Source organism: Bombus terrestris, chromosome 15, assembly GCF_910591885.1.
Source record: "Bombus terrestris chromosome 15, iyBomTerr1.2, whole genome shotgun sequence".
Classification (NCBI taxonomy): domain Eukaryota; kingdom Metazoa; phylum Arthropoda; class Insecta; order Hymenoptera; family Apidae; genus Bombus; species Bombus terrestris.
Genome location: NC_063283.1, coordinates 930751 through 956414, shown reverse-complemented (window position 1 = coordinate 956414; position 25664 = coordinate 930751). Strand labels below are relative to the sequence as shown.

The following is a 25664-nucleotide window of genomic DNA, read 5'->3' as shown; positions in this document are numbered from 1 at the left end:
TAAACGTAGAACCTCATGCATTCTGGGCTAATGAAAAATCAGTTTACTGTACAGAGACGTCTATCGATGGACAACATAATCCAGAAGATTATAGCGCGAAGAAAACGTACAAATCATCGTCGAAGAATAAGACCAAACGCCGTCATTCGGATAAACGGACTATATCAAATATAATCAGTGGTAGTTTCAAGCTGTGGAATAGTAGAGACTCGATAAAAGATAAAATAAATACATCAAAACATATTGGCATACACGGAAGCGAGAAACGTTTTGGGAAGCACTTATTCGATTCCTTTAAAAGTCTTAAGTCCATAAAATCCATGAAATCCAAAGAGTTATGTGGAAGTACTAAATCATCAGGTTCTTTTGGAAATAGTTTATTTCCTAATGTCCCTCCAAGTATTACCCGGCGAATCATTTACAACGAATCATCGTTGAGAAATCTGATACATGACGATAGAAGATACTCAAACAATATGAAGGACATATTGTTGCTTTATCGGAAAGTTCTCGAAAGTACAGAAGAGATGGATTGGCAAAGCTTTCAACGATTTGTCGAAGACTTACATCCTAACAAAAGAAATCTTTGGCGCGATATTTGCAAAATCATTAACAGTAAAGTGAAAAGAATAACCGACGAAGACGACGGCAGTGCGGAAATATGTATAGAGATCACCTCCACTCCCTTCGAAGAGGCGAAGCACGAAAAAAGAAAGCGCAGCAACGAGATCGTGTTCGAGATGGACATAACACTCGCAGACGTCGAGAGGTGTCTCAGTAGGAGGCAGCTACTATCCACGGAGAAAGAGCAGCTTGACACCTTTAAGAGAGCCAGTGAAGTTATTAAAGTTCGAAATGATGACGTTTGTGATATTGAAGTAGCCTCTAATCAAGCTGAATAAGCAGTCTTGCATGCTTTCAATTTCGCTTCTACGTAATCCGATTATCATCTCCTTCACATTTCCCTCGCCATTTCTTTTGTACTACATTTTTGTTCTTTTTTGCATACAATTTCCGTAACTCTACTTTTTATAAATTTCTGCCAAACTCTTGACCTTCCTGAATAAAATTTGAAATATAAGAAATTAAACGACTCGCGTGCTCTATTTTCTTAGCATTAGAGCCCCTAAGCATAAGAAACAGCAACGTTTCAAGATGCATAATGCTTGTAATAGACTGGTACGAAGTTGGTTTTAGGTGTAGCGTACCGAATAAGCTAGATCGGTTAATCCCAAAGTGAAAGATTTGGTTGATGCAAGGTGGGCTAGGTGGGTAAATGGGTTGGTAGGGGAACCGTGTGGAAAGGGTGGGTCGCCCCTGGTAAAGTAGGGGTGGTCCAGCAAGCAGATTCCTGGGCTGATCGATGGAACGACCGGCGCATTGGATTTTCCAAGAGTAGCGCGCGCATTCTCATCCTTCCCAACAGCATTACATCCACCGTGTCTTTCAGTTACTCACGATCCTGCCGTGGTGGTGCATCCACCTTTCGGTGAGTGCATACCTGCTAACGAGAGAACGATGCAACTGTGTCACTAGGCCGTATGGCACGTGATCCTGTCCTTGCACGGTGCTGCTCTTCTTTACATCCGTGGCGACGTCCAATGATCGCGACGTATCGGGAATGCACCCCTTGAATTTTCGAGAGAACGTGCGTAGTGCGTGATCTACTTCTTCCACGAAATTGTTATCGTTCTCGTTCGATTTCACCTCCCCCATTGCTCTCGACCGCAAACGTAAGTAGGTATCTACGTAGCAACGTTCCACGTCCAAATGGATGAAAAATAGATCGTTGAGATATTCAGAGAGAAATTGATTTATGGGATGACAGGGTGAGCCTACGTGTGTTTATCGTAACACAAAAAGACCGGCTGATGTCGCTAGGAAGTGAACGGAAGGATATTTGCTATTGTCAGGTGAGACACGTGGTGTTCAGATCCTATGGTGGATTGATTACTCTCTATCGAATACCCGATAGATTTCTTTTTTCTTCCTTTGCTTCTCTGTGTAACGTAAGTGTTCAAATGATTTTAGACGTTTTCACTGAAAACATGCATAAACGTCGGTCCGTCGATGGGAATGTTCAGGAACAGGCTTTGCCCATTCCAGTTCAGATGTTCCTTTGGCGACAATTGAGGTACAATATTCTTCTACGTAAATCGATCTAATTTATCGATGATGAATTTTCTCTCGTTCGAAAGAAATTAATAAATCTCAATAGCACTAACAACGATGTCCGATATTTCTTGGAAAAGATACGTAGTTAAAATGCGTTTTGATAAGTCAGAAGCTCTTATCGAGCAATGCATCCTTTAAATTATTGCGTAGCACGTAAAAATTATGTAAAGACGTAAAGTATTATGCAGATCGTATATTCTTATTTGTGCAAGAGTTATTAATTTTTGTCATTCATTTGCAACGTATAGTACACTATATCGTATATTTAATAAATACAATATACTATAATTTGCATATTACAGGCCATTCATACGTGCGAAACTTGGCAAACTTCACGAAGCATCTTGCACGGTAAAAATTCATACCTTCGCTTTTATACATGTCCTTTCTATAAGTTGTTGAAGAAAGCAAACGATATAAACGGGTATATATATGCCAGTGAATGTGTGTGTGTGTCTGTGCGTGTGCGTGTGTGTGTATGCATGTGTGTATAAAACGAACATTACAAAAGAATTACGATGTTTAAGAATTTTGTTTGTGAATTCATTTTAAAGCAAGAAATTCCAAGAAATTTTATATGATTCGTATGATTACAATGTCTTAGGACATGAGACACGATGTTTCTGACATATTCGTCCACAGATTCGAATGAAAGAACTTTCAACTTGTAGATATGCTTCTGCTCCATTATCAAAGGGGGAAACGAAACATTGTTTTATCCGAATTTTTGCTTTCGTGATTGTCCTCGATAAATTTGTTGTGCTTTTTGTTAGAGGTTTGCCTTGTGTGTACAGAGAAGATGAAATTTTAATAAATTTGAATTCTTTTTTCTTTATTCCAATGTAATTTTGCAAATACAAAGTTAATATAAAGGTTAGTATATTTCTAAAGTCGTACTAATCAAAGTTCAGACAGCCAGAAAATAGGTTCTATGAGATTACCATTACAAATTTATCCCGATAACAAATATATGAATAATAATATATTCAAACGAATGAAATCGCTTTTTATATCTGACTCGTTATACAGAAATTTTTAACTTGAGATTAGTAATAAAAGGAGGATTTCTTACATGAATATTCATTATATTGATAAAACTTTTATATTCACTGTCTTTATCATGTATCTCTTTACAATTTAAAATATTTCTAATCAAAAGCAAGAATTACACGCGAAATAAATAAACTCGTACCAACTTGCTGCAAAATATTTTAAACGAAGAAATAATTATTAACTGTAATCTAAATAACTAATTTGCGCTGTGTTGCCCAAAAGATTTTATACAAGCTTTTTTGCACTCATGGAATCCGAAGCTTTGATATTATAGATTAAATAAATCATTACAATGAAAAAATATATAAATACGAAATTAAAGTTATGGAAGAATATCGCAGGATTTCATGCTGTGCAAAATCCTTATCAACCATATCCTGTCAGCCTTTTGTTTTCCAATACCTATCCGACTACCTGCACTAACAATGTAACCTCCTCCACGCTGCCGCCTCCACGTGTCACCTGCAGTTCTGTCAACACGCGCCAGGCCATCATGTAAGTTCGCTAAGCCTGATACCTGCCTGCTCCCATGTTTGCCAACCTATTTGTGCAATTATGTACTCTCTAATTATTCTGGTTCAATTACTAGAGAAAATTTACTATTTATAAAAACTATACTATCTATTTATTCCTTTATTGCATGTCTCTTTACAATAAATACGAATGTTTGCTTTATTCGCAATACCAAATAGCTTTTTAAATATTTAGTCCAATTATCTCTGTTATACATTGTTGCGCACATTATTTTCTAGCTCAACTTCAAACTATATTTTGTATATATTGTAATATTACCTTCCTTACGCCTGCGGTTACTATCAAAATCAAGTGGACGTAGTCTCAAATTAATAAACTAATTGGTACATCGTAAGCTGATACGCTTCGTTATTTTTGTCAAGGCGTTTTGATATGAAAATTTTAATATCGATTGTCGTGAAATTTTTATATTTTCTCAATAACACGCGTTCAGTGACGATTTAGTCACTAAGTAGTGGATTTGTATAGTAGAAAAGATACCTCTCTTGGGGAACTGTAAGCACTGACTTTTCTGAATGACACACATATAATTTTGTTCCTTATGTGATGCAATGACGTACAATTTTTAATTTGCATCATCTACTTTGCTTGTTGTATTCTTTTCGTCTTATTCATTCTTCTTATTGTTTTACGATTTTCAAACTTTTTTGCAATGTGTTCAAAGGAATAAGCTATTAATCATGATCGTATGTTTCTTAATGCATATGTAGGAGACCAAGGAAGCTTGTACGGTTGGTATTTCACTATAATATTTTCCATTGAAGATATTAAATTTTGACTCTTCTTAAATATCGTCTTACACGTCTTCTGTAATTTAATTACTCGATGTCCAAACCATCAAATTTTCTAAACGACTTTTAAATGATCGTTGATAGTCTCTGGAGAAGGTGTTAGTTCAGAATCTTCACAATGATTTAACACCCTCTTTGAGTCTGATACTGGGCACTGTGCCACGATGGCGTTTGATCCAAACCGCTCTTCCCTACATTCTCCATGCCACGGCCAATCTCTTGCACAATAGGTGAGTCGCCTACCTTTATGCTTCCTTTTTCAACAATTTTATCTAGCTTTTGCATTCCATTTTACGAGAATCGTTTTGATTAACCATAAAGGAAGGATTTTCAAACCCTTGGAGCCATGGAAACAACTCTTCTTTACATTCTGCATTGGATACTTCTCGACGCTGCCGAAGAATGTGCAGAGACAGATGCCGACCCAGGAAATCCCTTTTACTATTTATTTTCTATACCTACCATGAGCGTAAGTGATTTGCATTGAACGAAAGAAAATAATAATTTAATAGTTTCTCATATATTTTTTCTTCTTACAGCTGTTCGTATATCTTTTTGCACCGCTGTGTAATCATCTGAAAGATATTGACTTTAAAGCAAATTTACGTTTGGAAAATGGTTTGAAAATATGGTCGGCTATGTACGAATGTCGTCACCCAGATACACCTTGCTTCACTACCCACTGTCGAATTAAACCACAGGCTTTATGGAGTCGTTCTTTCAAATATTACAAGCAACATCAAATGTCAGATGATGTGTTTGTCGGAGGAAGTGAGTGAACAACATAACGTAACAATATATATTCAACAATAATTCAATAATATATATTATTGAAAATATTTCTTAGATGTGGAAAGTCCACCGAGTCAATCTGTTAGTGCGTTTTCTGATCAAAGTGCAGACAAGGCTTCAACGAAACAGTCGAACGATGATGTAAGTATTATATAAAACATTGTCTTAGAATCAAAATTATGATAATTATGATTTGTATTATTTTCAGAACATTTGGGTATCGTCGCCAAAGGACACTGTTTTTCCAGAAACGATCCCCGAGGAGAGCTCTGGTGCCGAGGATGAACACGTAGTGAGTATCTAGAATAAGCAGCTTCCTCTTAATTTCACTTTGATCGATAAAATAATAGAACGAACGTATCAGGTGATCTTCAGATTACCGTCCCTCAGCGAATCGGAAAAAGCACTAGACGGGGTAAGAAATATTTCGAATTCTATTGTTTCAGTAAAATGCTAATTATTCGGACACAATAATATCAGTCCTCTGGTATTGAAAACTTATAGTAGTTACCATGTCGATGTACACGAAATACACGATTCGTGCATTATTATTTCAGGGAGAAGCCAGTATCTTTCATGTAGCTATGGGCAGGACAACTGGTTTCTCAAAGTTAACGATAGAACAGGTTACAGCAATTTCGGCATTGGATACTTGCAGACAATACCAGGAGAGATCGACGATCACAGGGTTAGACAATTTTTATAAATAGGTTCATTATCATTGAAGTTTCGCTATGGTATGACGTAATAGAGGATTCATCTTTTAGAGATACGGAGAAAGAAAAAGAGGATCAGCCTCATAAAACGGAAAAAGAAGCGCAAGACACGTCGAAAATGAAAGGTTCTGTGGAGCAACGAGGTCCTACCGATTCAAGCGGTGTAGGGTTAACAAGTAGTTGCGCTGCTATCGATGGAGACGTTCGAGCCGCTACTTTCCTCGATGTAGCTGTGCTTAGGTGCCTTTTTGTTCCTCAATGGCAGGAAGAAGGTGTATATTGGGCTCTACAATTTTTATACTATAGGTAATTATTTATCGAAGCGCTTTGCATATTTAGAATTACATTATATAAAAGAATTGTCTATACAGATTACGTATGATGAACGAAGAAACATCAGTACAACAGATGCCACGTCGCCGTAGTAATTCTTTACCCATACCTAAGATAGAAGTGTCGATTTATCAAAGTCCGGAGAGTAAAAAGAAAGATGTATCGAAGGATTTTATGGAAGTACCAGAAGTTCGAGACGTCACCTTGTTAACTGGTACATGGAAATGTTTCTTAGCTTTCTTTTGAAACTTCGAACCTTGTGCTTCTGTTTCACCTATCACAGGTCACGATGGTGATACGAGTCATACGAGACGAGCCAGCGAGAAATCAAAGAAAAGAATGAAAATGGCTGACCTCAAAGCATTTGTCGAAACAAAGTTGTTGTCGAAATCTGAAAAAGCGCTTGAAAAAATTGGTCAAGATGATTCGAAAATGCTATTCGATCAGGTAAGAAATTAAACAAAATTCTCAATCATGGATTATCTAAGACAATAATAGCAATCGATCTTATTTCCAGGACAGCCATCGAAGCCTCGACACGGGGGATGATAATTTAACAAGACCTACTTCGGCAGCGTCGAAAATCTTTGAAGCGAAGGACATTGATCGTATGAAACATCCAACGAATTTAGTAAAAGGAAAAAGCATGCCAAGTTTAAGGTACGCAGTACGAGTTGCAAGTAAAACTAGACATATATCGAAATATTCAGTTTTACAAAACTTCTTCACTTTGACAATAAGTTTTTCTTCTTGTTCATTCGTACTCACATACATCGATATTCAATTATATATTTTATAGCATAATATCGCAGTTTCAAATTTCTTACGAATCTTCGACTCAGCATTTTTAATTAATTTCAACTTTCTACCTAGTAATTTATATGTATGTGCGTACGTATGAATTTTTAGTTATGTTGTCAGTAATTTAAGCAATCAAATTCAACAACTATTTTATGCTACAAGGAACAAACATTTTTTAGATAAATAATTGTTCTCTTTGAACGTAGATTATAATCAGTGTTGGGTAGCATATCGTGTACATATTGACCTCTAATATCAATTCTACACAAAAATGGCATCTATCTTTTAACTAGTTGCTAAAAGTTCACTGTCTAGACACATTTTACTTATCTATCATATATTTATCGGACTTGTAGATCTATAGTAGAAGCATTAATTTATCGATATAGATATTGATATTTTAGATAGATGCCAGTTTTATTTTTTATTTACAATAGTTTTTAATACTTGTAGACGAAGTAATGTATTACGCTCATTTTCATTATTTTTTGCAATTATTACTAGCACGATCATAAATCATAATAGAATTAGAATAAATTAGCAGTTTATTAATTTTATATTTATTATTATCGTCGATATAGATATTATTGTTATATAATATTTCATCCTCCAAGCGTACTTTGAAATTTAATTATCAGGCATCTCTTTTCCTAATTTCTAATAAGATCTTCGATTAAAACATTTCCTTAGAAAGTTGTAAATGCATCCTTTTTTAACTTGTACTTCAGCAGCTATTAGCGAGCCATAGATTGCAGAAAGAAAAGTTCATTTTTTACCCAACACTGACAACTATTTTTCAGCTATACCTAAATTCTTATAGATAATCCCAAAACTATGTTATTCTAATGAATACGCAGATTCTTCACGATGGTACAAATCGAAAAATCATTACGCAGGATATTAAAAAATTCAGTTCAAAGAAAAGGCTCTACGAAACTTCGATTTTTACCCGTATAAAGAGTTTGCCTACTTTCATTCGTAACACAGTTTTGTTCATTCTGCATAATTTGATAAGTCCTTGGTTAAAACTTATGCGTAATGTGTTTCTCTGTGTGTCTCTCTCTTCTCTCTCTCGTTCGCCTTTTCACCCCTGAACTCGTACTCAGCTGCTTGATTAACGAGCTGACCGCGGGAGGGTAAGTCATCAACGTCACTCGGAGGAAGTTCCGTACTGCAGCTCGGTTTACACGCTTCTTTTACGAGCTTCCTGCTTCCGGTAGGGCGCACAATTATCCTTTAAACACACACCACGCCCTAGCCGCCTCGGCACGTTAGCCAGAAACAACGGATACCGTAAACACGCCGTTTCTCGCGCTTATTTTTCAAACTAATCCCTCGTAAGGACCAACAATTACGATATTAAGAATCACCGATCGATCGTATGGGTCTTACGCCAACTTGCTGGCTGCAATTTACTACGATACTTGATTGCTAGCCACGTTTAAACATTAATGTCAGTAAATAAATAACTTTTAGCGTGGAACTTTACAATATGAATAGGTACGGGTCGTACATTTTAATTAAGCGCGTTTCAATCGAATATATTCCAACTACATTAATGTGTAAAATAATCAACGCTTTGTACAACAATTCGTTCGAAATCGCCTTTATCTATTTTATAACTTTTTTAATTGCATGACTAAAGATCGTTCACAATCTTTTCACTCTTGAGTTTGTAGTCCTATTTTGTTTCATACGCGTAGAATTTTGCCAAAATTTTGTTCACTGATTACAAAATATTCTACATACGACGTTCACTGTTGAATCTAGAATAGGTTCATCAGTGGCTTAGATTTGTTGAACTATCTATTTCTATTTGTTACTAGAAATTGTGCAAGTGTATATGTTTCGGACCATATAACATAGCTGGAGATTCAATTTGCGATACAACCGGCAAGAAGATATATACATATACATTTCCTACATATATCATTAATACGATTCTCTATCAAATTAAATTTTAACCAGAAAACTTGTACTTCGTACCTTCAAATCTTTATTTCGAAGAAGTCATTCTTCTCACCGGCTGTATCACGAGTCCCATTGCACATTGTACACAAAGGTACGATCTTTCCCTTGGCAAATTACTCCATATTCTTCTATCACATATATTTAAGTCACAAAAGTATTCAATTTCACAATATCAAGATCGGGAAAACGTACACAGTAAAATATGGTTAAGGAACACATCGAGCATGCAACGTGGAATGGCAAACGCACTGAAGTAGATAAGAACCTTAGAGGTCAGACCGTAGTGCTTGGCTAGGACTCACAGTGTCCGATGGCATGGAGAGAGTCGATAGAAATATCTACTATGTCCGGTTTCTGATAAGTCGTATTTTGTAGGTACGTCGGTGATACTCGTATCGAGAGGAAACAAAGTCGATTTTATAGTCAATCGTACACCGCACCGAACCCTATCATCACTGTCACAGAACACACGCCTACTCCATCTCCAGATTACATGAAACGACAGGTAAGAAACATTACAGCTTACACTAAATTTGTATAATTATAGTGAAGGCAAATAAGGCCTTCTTATTACTATTATTTCATTGTTTCTGTAGTTTGTACCAAATTATAATTACATAGATATTATTATGGCGTCCTTTATAGGGTTCAATCGATAGTCAATTAGATGCTATCAGTATGCACGGTAGCCGTTTAGATTTTGAAAGGAAACCCAGTCTTACACGGTCGCAGACAGATTCTAATATTACTTATGCCAGCGACGAAATACCGGAAGCACCTGGCTCCTGTTGTTACATCACCAAAGAAGGCGATATCGACCTGCAAGTTGTTTTAAAAGTTGGTACTGTTTTATTACACAGCATAGTTTTGTTTTGATCTAACGTATTTTGCAAGGATTACTACTAATCGCATTTTTAATTGTTTACTAGGCCGTACACTCAGTCGCGTTGAGGGATAGCAATTGTTGCACCTTACGAGTGTGTGAAAATATATTAAATTTAGTGGAGCTTTTAATAGATATGGGAGTGATGAAGCAGTGTCTTCGTGACGAAATTACGGGTAGCATAGCTGGTGAATACAAAATGTCTCGTAGTATACGTACATTATATTTACATAAGCCTTTTTACCATCTTTTATATTATTTCATTTCTTTATCGAATACTTTGCCAGAATCCGCAACGGCAGCCGAAAAAACGGAAAGCGGAAAAAAGAAAGATTCTCCCGAGAACGAGCAAGAATACCGACAAGATCTTTCGGAGGAGTCCAAATTTTCATCTCACAATCTTTTGATGAATTGCGTGATCAGAGTACTGAAGCATTTAGGCTGTCCACACGGCTGCTCGGAGAGAATACGCGGACCGCAGACGGATTTCTGTCGATCTCAGGGACAAACGATTCTCAGCAAATTGCATCGAGCCAGTTCGAAGCAATTTTCTCGGTTCCTGAGAACAATGGTGCGGGAACAACCGATATCGGAGATTTTGGAATTCTTTCATGCATTCGTTGGATTCTGCGTGGATCCAAGTTCGTTATTATCTCCACTTAGTGAGTAAATCGAGAGGAACGAACAATGGCACGGTGCACGCTTTCGACATTTCATTCCGTTGCAAAAATGCTTATAAAATGCCGATTATAATTGGCGTGAAGCTCCAAATTAATTTTCAAACGCAATTAAAAAAGATTCGTCGTGTCCTCGATGTTGCAATATTTTTGCAATATTTTATATACGCATTGTATTGATTATTTTGTTACTCTTGATTTTCAATATTAGCAAGAATTTAACTCGATAGAAGAGACTTAGGATACTTTTGTGGTTGGTAGATCAGAAACGAGGATGCAGCAAATCACCAGAAATCGGCTCGCAGGGAGGATACGCGACGAATTTTGGCGCTAATTTTATGGGAAATACCGGAGCTGGTGGTGGTACTGGTAATTCCTCTGCGACAGCTGCTACCGGTACCGTGGCTGCAACAACTACCGGAACTGCAGCAGGATCCTATGGGCTTAGTAGTCACGGTGCTCGTGGCATAGAAAGTCACATTTTCAATTATGTTTTCAAAGCCTTAGTTACGCGATTCATAAAATCGATAAAGGAGTTAAAGTCGCAAGAAAACGTAAGTTTGTACTGCGATCTTCGGCAATTTATGTCATACGTTAAAGAAGTCCACGGAGGTGCTTTTCGCCGTGTCGCCCTAAGTGGAATCTTAGACTCTGCCGATCGACCTAACAAGCGATGTAACAGCAATGTTCAAACTACCCGTGTTATTAGGTAAAGAAAGCTGCAAATATATTTTCTAAAGCACGTGGAAAGAGATTAAAAAAATAATACGAAATGAAAATGTGCAAACACTTTCAGGCATATACATCAATCTGATTTGGAGGAACACGCAGATATCGGCGGGGATACTTGTTACACCGTGGACGATAGAGGTACCAGGAAATTTCTTTTCAAAAAACGGAGTACATCTTCAACCTGCGCAGTATGTACATCGAATTAAATATATTATTATGTCATCACTGATTCTTCATTTTGATAATGTAGTTTACATTTATGCAGAGTCTTCTTGAAACGGAACTAAGCGAAGAGAATGCAAAGATTAGTCAAAGTCCTCTGGGAAATTTGAGGAAAAAGCATCACATACTTACTCCGCGACAAAGCGAACGTAATTTAGGAATAGAATCGTTAAGTTCTGGGAAAATTCGAAAATCTACTCGCTTTCAAATCGGTGGCATAGGTAGCAATTATTAAAGTTTCTAATTTCTACTATTAATAAAGCGATAAAAACCGACTATGTACAAAATTATTATAAGCATATAAAATTTCAGTCAATTGGTTTCGAAGGGAATATGGTAGAACTGATTCTACCGATAGTCACGAAAGTAGCGAATCTCCAACGGACGGTAATTTCGTTAGGCAATCCAGTTTTCATTACGGTCATCATCGTAGTGGATCTAGGTCTGGACGTGGGTGAGTCCGTTTCCATAAAGAACTACAAACTCGATTAGATTCGAAAATTTCTTTCTACGTACATACGTATACAGAATACTTCAGAACTAGAGATATATAACACAGGAAATACTATGCTTAAAGCTTTTAATATAAAATCTTAAAGTTTCATTGCAATTACAAACATTCTATTTACATAGCGTTGGCCTGACTTTGCAAAAAGCAAAACGTCGAATGGAAGATCAGTTGAATAAAATTGGTTTCGGAAAGAGCAAGAAAAAGGAAAGTCTAGAAGAGGTACCAGGAAGCTGTAAGTGATCGACAGATTGTTCCGTAATTTTCTGTCCTGTTTTCAAATTTACCTAAAATACGATTGTACTGCAAATAGATTTCAGCAGAAGGAATTCTATGGAATTTGGCGAAGCTTCCAGGGAATCTGAATTCGTAGTGTTGAAAGAGAGAAGACTGGTACCCCGTAATGCCGTCTACGATGGAATGCTAAGATTCTCATTCTTATTGGAGACATGCCAACCGGGTTCGGTTCCTGATCACTATCTTATGGCGGCAATCTTAGATCTTGTAAAAATATTTTATTTTTTACAATATTAAATCAATCTCAAACTTTAATCGTCGAAGAAATCGCTGATTTTTTATATATTCGAAGTAATTAGCATCAAGGAAATCGCCATATATGTATTTTTCTGTAGCCTTATGCCCCAGTGGTCGCACGAGCTTCTTTGTTATTGGAATGTGCCCATTTTGTTCATCAATGTAACAAAGGACAATGGCCAACCTGGATGAAAGTAAACTCTCCTCTGTTTCGTCCGTCGGTTCCCATTAATAATCGAAATGCATCTACAGTGCTGTCCAAAATTCACATATTGCAACGTACTGCTGGAAAATTATTTTATCAATGGGCAGAGGTACCTGATAAGTATTGATATTCACACAGAAGAAACAAATCTTTATGAAGAAGAATACATTCGATAATACGCGTGTTTAACAGGCTCTTGGAACAAGGTTAGAAGAATTACTGCTGGAAGATAAGCAAAACGCCGATCAAATGATCGCAATTGTATCTGATGAAAATAAACAAAGAGATTTAATTATCGAAGACGAAGAGGAAGATTTCCTCGACGAAGGTAATTTTATACATAATCTTAAGATACAATTGCAAAAGAACTAACTTGGATAAGTAAGGAGAGATGTTCATCGTTGTTTCAGCTAGCATAAATGGCTATGGATCTCAATGTCCAATGGCGTTACGCCTTACAGCCTGTATTCTACTCCTGGAAGTGACAGCGTTTCTAAGAGAAACTTACCAAACTTTACCAAAATTTAATAAACTTTTAACAAAAGAACGACCACCACCTTGGGAAAGAATGTACAGCAGGGAGGCAAATCGACGATGGAGCATGGCACTTTCTTCGATGGGTCATTCCCAAACGTCGGCTCAAAGTCTTCAATCGATCGTAGGTGATCGTGAAGTAGCTCGTAAGTATTACAAAATTCTGTCTTATTTATGCTTCGTTTCCTTTAATTTAACTCTTCGAAATTATATTTTAAGCGGAACGCAAGATCAGTTTCGTGCTTTACGAACCTGATAATGAGTCAGAAGGTAGTAGTAAATCAACTGTTACTATCCAAGGAGAGGATTTTCAAGGTACTGAGAAAGACAAGGCCAAACGAGTGCAGCCACCTCAAGGTCGACCGTTTCTCCTTCGTCGTGGGACGGCGGAAAATGCAACTGGTTCGTTTAAAAAGCGAAGTTTGAAACTCAGACGTAGTACCAAAGAAGGCAAAGATACAGAATGTGAGGCTTGTAAGTATACTCTGAAAATATGTTCTAATTCCTATAAATCCGGGTGTGTTCGATAAAAATATTAATATTACCGTATCTTCGTTAGATACGGTAAAACGGGCAGATTCGATACAGTCGAAGAGAAAAGTGAGTTCACTGTCAGATAAAAGCGACACCTCCGAGCCTGGTTTCGGAGGTGAAGTCAGCGGAGAAGAATCTCCGGGAATTCCCGTCGACGATCAACTACCGGAGAGTCCCAGCGACAGCAACGAAACGGACGAGACGAATAAAAATTTCCCGTGGATGAAAGTCTTGATACAGTTCACCAATTCGTTCAACTTTTATTGCTCTCATCAGAACTTTTGTCATCCGTATTGCCACCGGCGTCAAATGCGGGCGTGTAGCAGGTTAATGAAGTCTATAAGGAAAATTTATGGAGAAGAATTTGGGATCCTCAACGGTACAGGAATGTTTGACTTCGATACCGATAAAAAGGAAGCGAGTAAAAAGGAGAAACGCAGCCGGAAGGTTTCGGAACAAGCGAGTACTCAAGTGTCGCCTGTGCGTAGAAAGGATAGCGTAGGGAAAAAATACAAGTAATTCTTATACTATTTTCTACACAGAAATACAATTAAGCATGAAATCCAAGTGTTTCTATTTGTTAAACAGGATTGAGAAGAACATGGATGGATCTCAGTCGGGTAGACTGGCTCAACGAGATTCGTCGAAGGATTTGGCTGACCAAGATTCAGAGAAAGGGAAAGAATCTTCGAAAAAGCGTGCAGATCCTGATAGAGAAAATTCACCGATTCTGAAATATCTAAGAACTCAAGTGAAGGACATATTTCATGCACCGCTGGCTACTTTGGTGAAAGGTGCGGTAGTAATGACCGAGGAATTATTCGTGGACGTTCTACCCGTTGCGTGGGAACTTTTGTTAGAATCGAACCAAGAAGTTGCAGCTTCCGCCGCATCGCTTTTCATAGTCGGGGCTGTGCGAGCTCCTAATCAAGCCAGCGAATTGATGCACCATGGTCTTCAGCATAGTAGCACGAGCGTACGAATAAACGCGATACTAAGGTTTCAAGTATTATGGAAGCTACGGTATCAAGTTTGGCCACGTATGGAAGAAAACGCTCACCTCACGTTCAAGGTTCCTCCACCTGGCATAGAATTCACGTTACCCTCGCCAAAAATCGGTATCGAGTCATTGCCCGTCGTGGATCCACCTTGGATGCCACAAGTAAAAACAAAGGTGGAGGAAGTGACTATTAACCAGGAACATCATGTAAGCCTGAAATAAGCGTTGAAATTGTAGAACACCTTAGAATTAGAATTTTCAGTAGATTAAGTAGAATTTACTACAACTATTACTTAGAGGTCCCTGGTGACGGCAACGAAAACTCGTAAGAAGCAACAAACTGAACTCATAAAAAGGGCTTTGCAGGCACAAGACGACAAGAAACGCGAAGAAAGGGAAAACTTTTTGATCACTACCATACCGATTACCGTGCAAGCAGCATACGAGCCCAGCCCTGTTGGGGATGATCATGACGAAGGTAATACCAAGTACTTTCTCTAACCCCCGGGACTCGGTCAATGCGATGAACGATCGCACTGAATTCCCGTCCTTACATTTAAAAATCCCATATCTCTGTAGGAAATGTTGGGGACGAAGATGGTGGCGAAACTATACAAAGAAACACGTCTCATCATGGCCAATCTGCACCTTCGTTATTCCCTTCTTCCTTATGCTCCGCAATCGTACAAATAATTCATCTACTTGACGATGCCGCCGTTTCAGACGATGGAAGCGCTGTTTACGAAGTTGCATATCAAGTAAGCAATAATTCACCATTCGATTAGTCGGACAAATATTTTTAATTAAAAAATATGGGACTCTATTTTTAATTTTACTATAGGTAATCTGGAATTGTTTGGTAGAAGATAGCGCACTATTCTTGCGTTACGTTTTGGAACGTCTAACCAGAGAGAAGCAGGAATTGATGTTTAAAATCTTGCGACATCTTATTCGGTTTGTGCCGAAGCTCCCTCAACAGGCTGCTTTTGCTTTGTATAATTACATCATTGGATATGTTATGTTTTATGTACGTTCTCCGCACGAAGAGGGACAAAAATTGATTGGAACAGCACTTTCGATTCTATGGATGGTAAGTAAATTTAAATTAAAATTCGAATCGAGAAGCTCTAAGAACTTTTGTTCTTTACAGGTTGTGCATAGCGTTCACGGAATAATGTTCAAAGATTTGAAGCAAATATTACGGAAGGAACAATGTGATGCTTCGATTTTGTTAACCGCAAACGTCCCATCCGCAAAAAGAATCGTAGTTCACGGTCCTCAAGATCCAGACGCAGGAGGAATTCCCTCGCAGTTTCCGGTGCAGGAGGACACGCAATTTTGCCAGATACTGCAAGAATCTTTGGACTTTTTCAGTATCGAGGAATCGAAACAACGAGAGTATTTCCTTGTTGACTACAAAACACGTTTGTACTAATCACATCTTTCTATAATTCTACCTCGTGATTTACGATTATTTTCGTCACGCGATTACGATTTACGTTCCAGATCAAATTCGCAATCCGTCGTCGTACGTTCGAGATTACTATTTCTTTAAAGGTAGATCGCAATTTTCGGAAATCGAATTGGTTCACATGAAACCAGAGGACGCATTCAACGCTTTGCAACGTCAAGAACTTGTTCACAAGTTCGTCGAAATTGGCAAAGTCTTGTTAACGTGGGCAATCTTGAAAAACGTCGACATGGTGGTCCAAAGAGTGGTCTTTCTTCACGAAGAACTAATGAAGCTACCTTCTTTCCCAAGAAGAGCACTGGAGGCGGATTTGGACTTGTACAAAGGCGGTGAGATTGGCAGAGTAAGTAAAGTTCTATTCTACTACATTCGATGATACAGTCTGTATATACAATGTACATGCGTACATCACGGCAGAATTGTATGGATTATAATTATTTGTTTCGTCAGGAGCTTCTGGGTCTAGACGTGATGCACAAATTTATGTGGGTCAAGCTGATTGCCAGGATGTTCGAAGCGATGGCAGGAAATTTTGCTTATTCAGGGGATATTCATCTGTTTCTAAACGTTTTAAACGGTGCATTGATTCTGCACAGCGAAGATTCCTGCATTTTGCGTTACGTCATAGCTACGTACATTAACGCCGCGCATAATTTCAAGAATATCTTTTCAACGAATGGCTATTTGCTAATTATGCCAACGTTATTGCAATTGTATTCGACTCATCAGACGAATAAATTGGTGACAACTACCGTAGAGTACGCTGTTAAACAGTTTTATCTCATGAATCGAAAGCCGTTCATTCTTCAAATGTTTGGGAGCGTTTCCACCATATTGGACACGGATGAGACCAGCATTCATGGAGAAGCGCACAAGGTATATCGTACAATATCGTATAATACGGCCATTATATTCGTCTAATTTTTAAAAATTGTTTAAAGGTTCCCTCGGCGTGTCTATTTAATTTATTACTGAGTCTGGAAACTCCATCACCGGATCCTTTGCACATAGATGAATTGGTTAAAGAAGAAAAACCTTTAAAAGCTATCGATTTTTGTTATCACGATGAGAACGAAATGGTTACCGTATTAGATTGCATATCTCTTTGCGTGATGGTAATAGCTTACGCTCCTGATTCCGTGAGGGGTCAGCAAATGCTGGTGAGGCAAATTTAACTAGCTGTATTTAAAAAATATATGTTCCGTAAATATCCACGATTAACCTTCTCTAATTTAACAGACCATATTGGAAGCGATACTGCCTTGTTACGTTCAACAGATACAATCTCCGACTTACAACAAAGAAGGAAAAACCGAGAAAGAAATAATACATCAATTGGCCATAGCTGTGAAGACCTTGGTGAATAATTCCGAAGCACTGACAAAGTAAACTTCGATTTTCAATCAAAAGTTTTAGTTTTTAAGTATACATATATCGATGCATCGAATTTTTTCAGATATTACAACGGACCGCAAAAGTCGAGCCCTGAACACAAGGGTTCTAGTCAAAGAAATTATGGCAAGGGTCCGTATTCGCCTGGTTTTGACTTCGAGGATGAAAGTCAGTCTATCAAGTACATAGAACATTCTAGAGTGCGAATCTTCTACGATCGAGACAACGACGATGCCGAAAATTGTCATAAAAATGAGTTTCGAGGACCACGCGATATGCTATTGAACATGGTAGGAGACTTTGTGGCTCGTTGCTCGGCTCGTTTGGTAGAATTGAATAAGAAATCTCAGGATGGCAAGACGATCGAATTGCTGGACTCCAAATGCCATATAGTAAGTATTTCGTTCGCGTTTCTACGTTTTACCAATGTTCTATGCGTACATTATTTTCTGATAGAATAAAAATCCAGCTTTGTAACTAAAATCTTCATTAATTAGTCTTTCAGCTATTTGGTAACTTATTTATTCCATTTCTGTAGAATTTTTCATGTTTGTTATTAACGTAAGAACCATGTGACAAAATGAAATTGTAATGTAATGGTTCGTTAATAGCGATTGGCGGACATCGCGCATAGCCTGTTAAAAATATCTCCATACGATGCGACTACGATGGGTTGTCTCGGCTTAAGAAGATACATGAACGATATTTTACCTTCGACCGATTGGTCCAGCGACGATATGAGGCCTGCACTGACAAATATTTTAAGAAGGCTAGACAAAACGTTTAGCAAAATACATAAAAAAGCTTCCATCAGGGGAAGCACCGATTGGGCTGCAGCGAGCAATATTTTGAAAGGAGTTTACGAAACATTGGCCAAATGTCCTTACATCGCCCATTTCGCGTATTTAAAGGCATTACTAACCACTTGTCAGGTATCGTAATTATTTTTATCTTTATAAATATATTAAAAATAAATTCTAAGTCGAATATTTGTCACAACTCAAAGTGGGTAATGATAGATAACATCGTCATTGAAGTGTAGTTTATTTACATATTTAAGTGATTATTACATAATTAAGTGATTTATGCCTTGCGAACTTAGGTACTGCAAAATTAATAATAGTAGCGCAGCGATAATAAGGCGTTTAACATTTTATTAATTAGAAGCTTTCATTTATCTATAGTCGTTAATCATTGGAGATACCCCGTCGGAGTATATATCAGCTTCCTCAGCCGCTTTTATGAGTAAAATACCTCCGCAACATTTTTGCTCGACGGTGCTTCGACTGATAGCACTCTACGTTATATCTCTTGGAGAAGGATATCTACACGCTATGTTTGCGACTCAGACTCGTATCGAAAACGTGCTTCTTAATTTATTAATACCGTTGTTTCTACGCGTGGGAACTGGAAGAAAAGGTAATATTTCGGTAAAATTGTCGAAAATGCCAGAGACAGGAAAAGATATTATTATGTTTCAGATGTACCAAAGTTGAGACAGTCGGATATAAATTTTGCTTTAACCGCGGTATTAAATACTTTATGGCCACCTACCACGAAGACTGTGCCAATAACTTCACAAAATATAAAGACAACGACAGACATGAGAACGGGTAGTTTAACGTTTGTAGCGAGAGATTCAAAGACTTTAACTAAAACGTCGTTAACGTTGTATCAAATTGCCTTTCTAGGTAAGCGATCGAATAATTTTTTAATAACTTTTATACCAAACATCCACGATAGTTATTTTATCCGTGTTCTTCGCTTTCTTGTAGCCTTAAAAATAATGACGATATGCTTTGAAACGGAACTAAAAACCGAATGGCCAAAAATTTTACGCACAATGCGTTTGTTGAACAAACGAAACGAGGCTTCCACTTATCTCTGGAACTTTATAGAATTCGTAGTAACTCATCGAACCGCTTTGTACATTCAAATGCTACCGTTTATCGTTCATAAGATCGGTCAAGCACCCATTTCAGAGCACGAGAGAAATATGCAGACCATCATACGAGCAAAGATTAGCGGCGATACTAAAACGGTACCAAAGTCGCGTGGTACTCTACTGGCCGATCTTATACATGAATTGAAGAACTTGAAAGAAGAAATAGAAGATCGGAAATTTGGTTGGTAGGACAAATTACGCGATACGGTCGGATCACTTTGATTTGTTGCCAACATAAGACTGGTTTATAGACGAAATACAACCAGAACCGAAGAAGAGTGTCCCGGACATGCATACTGCGACCGAAGGGCAATCTCGCACACAGAGACTATCGTTAATCGATCTTTTAACCGGGGATCTTGGAACCAGGGGTCACATGAATCATCAGTCAAATTCAAGTGGTACCATTAAAACAACACAACCGAGTCAAGTATCGGCGCCACCAAATGGTATACAAACTGCACGTGGTACGTTTTTATCATTTATCACATTGCAAATTCGTTCGATAGAACTTCACAAAGAGTTTTAACAAATTTTCAGTGGTGATGGAATTAACGTTGATATTTCCATTTTATTGATATTTTAGGATCAAGTACAAGCGGAGGTTCCTCCACGCTCCGTGAAGCTTGCGAAGGTATCGCCGAGCAGCAAGGGGAACAACTACCAACAGGTATTTCGTTTCTTCCGAAATTTTTAATATCAGTCCCGAATTTTAAATATTAACGGTGCGACTGCAAGCCTCTCATAAATGTTTCGCTGTTTTTCTAAGCGATTAAGAGACGTTTACCACAGTTGGATCGAGCCATTGTCTATAGGGCACTGCGAGGAAATTTGCAAAGCTCTTGTGACACCTTGTTCTTTTTGCTTCGTAAATAACGAATGCATCGTTTCATTTCGTTCCCTGATAGCGAGGCTTGCGACGAAGCGTCTAAATATTTTTCCCCTTTTTCTAATGCAAATTCTTTTGTTCCAAAGTCTAAATCTTATTACGCGTAACCACTTAACTCGATTTCCATCGCTCACACTTTTAATTTTCCATTTTCCATCGTTTGGGCCTCCCTGTTTGGTCTTATATTGATCATTGCGTTGCTTCCATTGCTAGCTAGGGGACGGAGGTAAGCGGATTCTAATAGTAAATTCTGCTACAGTCTATGATAAACGTCCTGCTGGTGTGTTTCCCCTATCACGCTTCTCCATATCTCTCGTAATTTCATCTAATCTTGCTCACTTTTTCTCCTCTTCTATATTCCTTTTGATCATATCTGTTGCTAACTATCTTTGTATTATTTCCGTGAACAGAGATTCGATCAAATTATGTGTACGATTGTAATTCGATTTGTGTACGTATGCACGTTAAAAAAGTTTATTCCTCGATGTACATTTCTGTATACGCTAGCGGACAAAGCGTTACCGAATTTCTCGTCTTCCCTTTGAAAGCAAAGTTTGAACTTGTTTACCGTGTGAATTCATCCTTATAGCATATAACGAACAAGTAATCGTAAAATGGCACTACTTTAATCCATTAATCAGAATGAGTATGTACACATACATGTATAGTATATATTTCGTTTAACGTGTACCCCATATATTTCGTACATCTTGTTTTTCATGTACTTTATGCGACGACATGTTCTATAACATATAAAGATCGATCGACAGAAAAGTTGAGGGTGATGTCCGAGCCTTATAGGTATAAGATTCGATCATTGCCCGCTACTATTCATAGCGAATCAGCAAACAATTTGACGAGCTTGATTTCATGAAACCTTAATCGGGGGAAGAGTATTTATTATGAAAGATATAAAAATCTCATTTTCACGGTATGTTCCACTAGATTATTCTATTATTACTGCTATTTTCCCTTTCATGTTTCTGTACACACAGCCGTAATAAATAAGTATGTATATATATATGTATACTTATACATATACATATAGCAGTAATTAGACAATGGTAATGTCCAACAGTTGGTATCCTATTCATTGTTGCATAGTTGTATTTCATTATAACGTAGTTGCTTCGACTTTCTCGTTTGCTTTCCTCTCCTTACCTGATCACACGATCTATCTGTAATTCGAATCTAATTCTTTCACTACAAGCTGACACAGTCAATTTGTTTATCAGATGAAAGAATGCTTATAATTCGCGTTTGCGTGGGCGTGTACGTACGCTTAAACACTTTATACAACCTTCATGTTTCTCCATCGATACTGTATTTTCCATTTTCTTTTTTTTTTTTTTGCCTAGTAAGAGTCTTGCTTACATAAACGTTTAAACACAATTTCTCACAGGTCTTCCATAATCGAAGCAACCTCGTCAAGAGTCAGGGTGAAAACACGACTACTAATACATAGTACATTATACTGTTTCATATTTAACCGTTTCGTTTCAGATTTCCCGCTGATTAATTCTGTTATACAGATATCCTATTTTTCAAAACTCGTAACTTTCCATTAAATTGAAATAATTGCGCCGTGAAAGTAGATTATACTTTTCGTACGTTGTATAACACGCAATATCGAATATCGATGCTTTAGTAGAATTGAAATGATCGTAAACAATATATCAACGTAACAATAAAACTGTCACCTGGTATGTCTCATTTGTCGTCTTTCCCTTCATTCTCGACGTTAAATGTGGCATGTTTCAGATAAATCCCAACCATCTTCTACTAGCGATGAACGTAACCATGTAAAGCCTCATCCTATATTAACTCATCAAAAGGCGCCAAAACTGCGCTTTCTCTCCTCCGTAGAGTTTAGGCACTCATCAGGTAAATTTCGAGCCTGTATTATAAATAAATAAGTTATAGTTACGACAGATCACGATATTACCGAATTCGTGAAAATAGCACTAGCGATTTACACGTAAATGTAAATAATAATTATAGAAATTAATATGTGTTATACAGATAGAAACATTTATCAATCTGAATATTACAATATCTAAATTATCAGATAATGGATGTTTACGATAAAGCTGCATTACAATGTTTAACAAACGCTATAAGAAATTCAGACATTGAGATTTCCAATAGAATTTCTACAGATCAATTTGTACATACATACATATACGTATGTATACATATATTTGCAACGTAGAAGTATAGAGATAACAGCTCAAATTGAAATTTAACAACTTTTTGTTGCAATTTTTTATATTTTATCGAATATGCATATTGATCTAACTGAAACGTAGAATGTAGTATGACGAAGGGGTTACCATTAGAAAAGATTCGAGTTAATCCATTTCATTCGTTTCATTTATCTTTGTAAATACAACGAAATCTTCCAATAGTATAAATCATTAGCATGTTTAATTATTTTCTATTATATCTTACCGTATATCATACTTCACTTCATTATCATTTGCACGATACTTTTATCAGCTAATACAAGTAATACAAAAACACGTACCCTTCTACCATACCTATGTTAATCATATTTGTCATATTTAATGATAATAGATACACTTTTAGTAACAAGATAAAATAATTAAAGTAACTATTGTGAAAAGTACACTCTATACATACGATTTTGTACACTCTCTATATCTCTATATTGTCCCTCTCTTTTCTTGTTTGATTCCTTTCTTTGCACATACATACAATTGCCAGATGCTCGCTCTTCTACAGTCCTTCCAAGCTTATTTGTTTCAAATTATAGCGAACAAAACGTACTACAACATGAATATGCATATACAAATAAATTACATGACTAAGCTTCTAATTGTAAAAGTACTACAGAAAAGAAAAGAATATTACTTTCTTTATCGGATATGGTTATGAGCATGACTTTCAATAAATTCACCGAATATTTTATTCCTTCTAAAGCACCTTCTAAACAGAATGTATAGTGTACAGTGTACATATGTAATGCGATGCTAAACCTCTATTCTTATATTATATGAATACATTATACGTATGAAAGACAAATACCCGAAATGCGATTAGGACTCGATATTATTCGTATTTCGATCTGTAAATTAGATAAAAAAAGGAATAATTGCTTAATAAATATTTATTCATAGTAGAGATAGTGCGATGTTGAGACAATTACATTTCACGAAACGTAATTGTTATTTGAAAAACGCTTCGGGTTACAATTTGTAGTTATGGAAGAGCAGCATGGATAGATTGTAGAATAGAGAGTAGAATATGATGCGCAAAGATAATTAATCGCGTGTTATTTTAATAGGGGAAACCGTGACGAGTCAACTCAGCCCAACCAGTCCAAACGAGGACAGTTCAGGCGAATCCCGCCCAGACAAACCTCGATTACAACGCTCTATGGGTCAAAGCAAGAAGACTTTTCGATTGCGAAAGAGTCGAAGAAGTCACGTAGAAGTAATAATATGTATACAACTGTAGAAATATCAGATATTACGGACAGTGTTAAAATATATTATGTTTAATTCGATAATCGTAACGATTCGAACGGTTTAACAATTTTAAGCACATCTTATTTGCTTTTACATAATTTTATTCGTACCGTTAATGATACAGTCGAGTTAATTTAAATATTTTAGGCACGATACTTACACAATGACTTGGAATTTAATTTTCAGACAGTGCAAGCGAAATCAGAACAAAGTAATAACGTATCGCAACCAACGACCCAGTCATCGATAATAACACCACCGATTCCAGTGATGGAACCGTCGAGCTTCAGCATCCCCTCCGATTCGTCGTCGATTCGTTCAAGAAGAAGTTCGTCTATCCGACAATCGGACTGCGAAAAGGGCAGTAATTTGCTGAACGATCAGCAACAAATGCACGCTAACCTTCACCATCACCTATACCATCACCATCATCATCACCATCACCTTCACCTTCAAACATCGGATGCTTCATGGGACGAAGATACATCCAGTACGTCCGGTTATCGTGAGTCGTACAGTATGCAATTGGTGTCACTAGAAAGCAGCAACAATAACACTCGTCCAATTCAAGCACCGCCTTTAGCATCGCCAGATTTGAACGACATGCCCTCGACTAGTAGCACTACGACTCACATTTTCGAGGGAAGCTCGCCAGATTGCTCTATCAACGGAAGCGGAGGAGAGAAAACTGCATTGTTGACAGCTAGTCAAAGAACAACCTCTCAACATTCCCTATTGATGGTTTTCCCGAATCAAGACGAAGATACGTTGATCTAAGCCAATTAACGAATATAGTCGATGTATACCATGACGAGACTGATTAAAGCGTCAATAACCTCTAATTGCTAACGAGAAGTCTCACAGTACATATCCATGTGCTAGTATTATTTGCCACTTGAATCGTTCTTTCTATTTCGATTTAACGTACGATACCTTTCTTTTCCAATATGTTTAGGTGTTAATAGGAAGAGAGTACTATTTTCCGTATAAGAATAAGCGCGAATGGCACGTACCGTCGATTACCGTCAAAAAAATTGCGTTAGCAATTAAAGGTTTAGTCGAACACGACAATGTAGAGAATTTTCGTAACGTAGAACGACTGAGAATTAAGAAACTGATCTAATACGGTGTTCAGAGTTTTCAATAATGTTCTCCGTTGACCGGAAAGACCAATTAAAAATACATATGTTGAGAGCCTAGCCTCGTGGTCACGAAATATGTACTTTGTAATACTTCGACGAGCGTAGCGAAATTACGACCACGTGGATCATTAGGCCTAAATATTTGTATGTCACGACTCTGTAAAAAACGAACATTTGAAATAAAAATACTTTAAGAGAATCGCAATGAGTTTTATCTCCGTTCTTATTACAATACTGAATTTTATTCGCTTGATCTCAATCCCCAGAGTGTGATCCGTAATTTGTCGCTTTGTCGATTCGCTAATATTATTAATTTCTCGATTATCATACAAAAGGAAT

At 37.3% G+C, this 25664-nt stretch overlaps 1 protein-coding gene across 3 annotated transcripts; it reads left to right on the top strand.

Moving 5' to 3' along the window:
- Window positions 1–1437: 1437 nt before the first annotated feature.
- LOC100643593 (protein unc-80 homolog) lies at window positions 1438–25524 on the top strand. Of its 3 annotated transcripts, none has more exons than XM_048412781.1 (52): window positions 1438–1733; window positions 1829–1913; window positions 2032–2134; window positions 2478–2526; window positions 3697–3723; window positions 4473–4493; window positions 4638–4783; window positions 4875–5022; window positions 5093–5324; window positions 5401–5486; window positions 5554–5637; window positions 5710–5760; window positions 5903–6033; window positions 6113–6367; window positions 6433–6608; window positions 6678–6841; window positions 6912–7054; window positions 8302–8331; window positions 9542–9671; window positions 9812–10003; window positions 10096–10237; window positions 10337–10711; window positions 10988–11435; window positions 11523–11646; window positions 11709–11901; window positions 11993–12134; window positions 12314–12423; window positions 12502–12692; window positions 12821–13036; window positions 13120–13255; window positions 13338–13607; window positions 13681–13935; window positions 14021–14510; window positions 14584–15202; window positions 15293–15473; window positions 15575–15753; window positions 15837–16085; window positions 16146–16419; window positions 16502–16809; window positions 16917–17342; window positions 17408–17626; window positions 17706–17851; window positions 17923–18250; window positions 18470–18790; window positions 19043–19277; window positions 19340–19549; window positions 19634–19984; window positions 20055–20270; window positions 20390–20473; window positions 22454–22576; window positions 24000–24148; window positions 24370–25524. In XM_048412781.1, the coding sequence occupies exons 3-52, from the start codon at window positions 2049–2051 to the stop codon at window positions 24958–24960; spliced, it is 10452 nt and encodes a 3483-aa protein (XP_048268738.1). In that variant the 5' UTR covers window positions 1438–1733; window positions 1829–1913; window positions 2032–2048; the 3' UTR covers window positions 24961–25524. The 3 variants fall into 3 exon arrangements, with proteins under 3 accessions (XP_048268738.1, XP_048268739.1, XP_020722477.1); XM_020866818.2 differs by having other exon boundaries at window positions 1439–1733; window positions 10337–10690; XM_048412782.1 differs by lacking the exon at window positions 8302–8331.
- The last annotated feature ends 140 nt before the right edge of the window (window positions 25525–25664 follow it).

What these genes read in the sequence shown, in the direction of transcription:
- LOC100643593 (XM_048412781.1), top strand. Translation starts at nt 2,049, where the DNA reads ATGCATAAACGTCGGTCCGTCGATGGGAATGTTCAGGAACAGGCTTTG. An exon ending in TGGACTCCAAATGCCATATA is followed by an intron (nt 18,251 to 18,469) that starts GTAAGTATTTCG and finishes GTTCGTTAATAG; the next exon opens with CGATTGGCGGACATCGCGCA. An exon ending in GTATCAAATTGCCTTTCTAG is followed by an intron (nt 19,550 to 19,633) that starts GTAAGCGATCGA and finishes GCTTTCTTGTAG; the next exon opens with CCTTAAAAATAATGACGATA.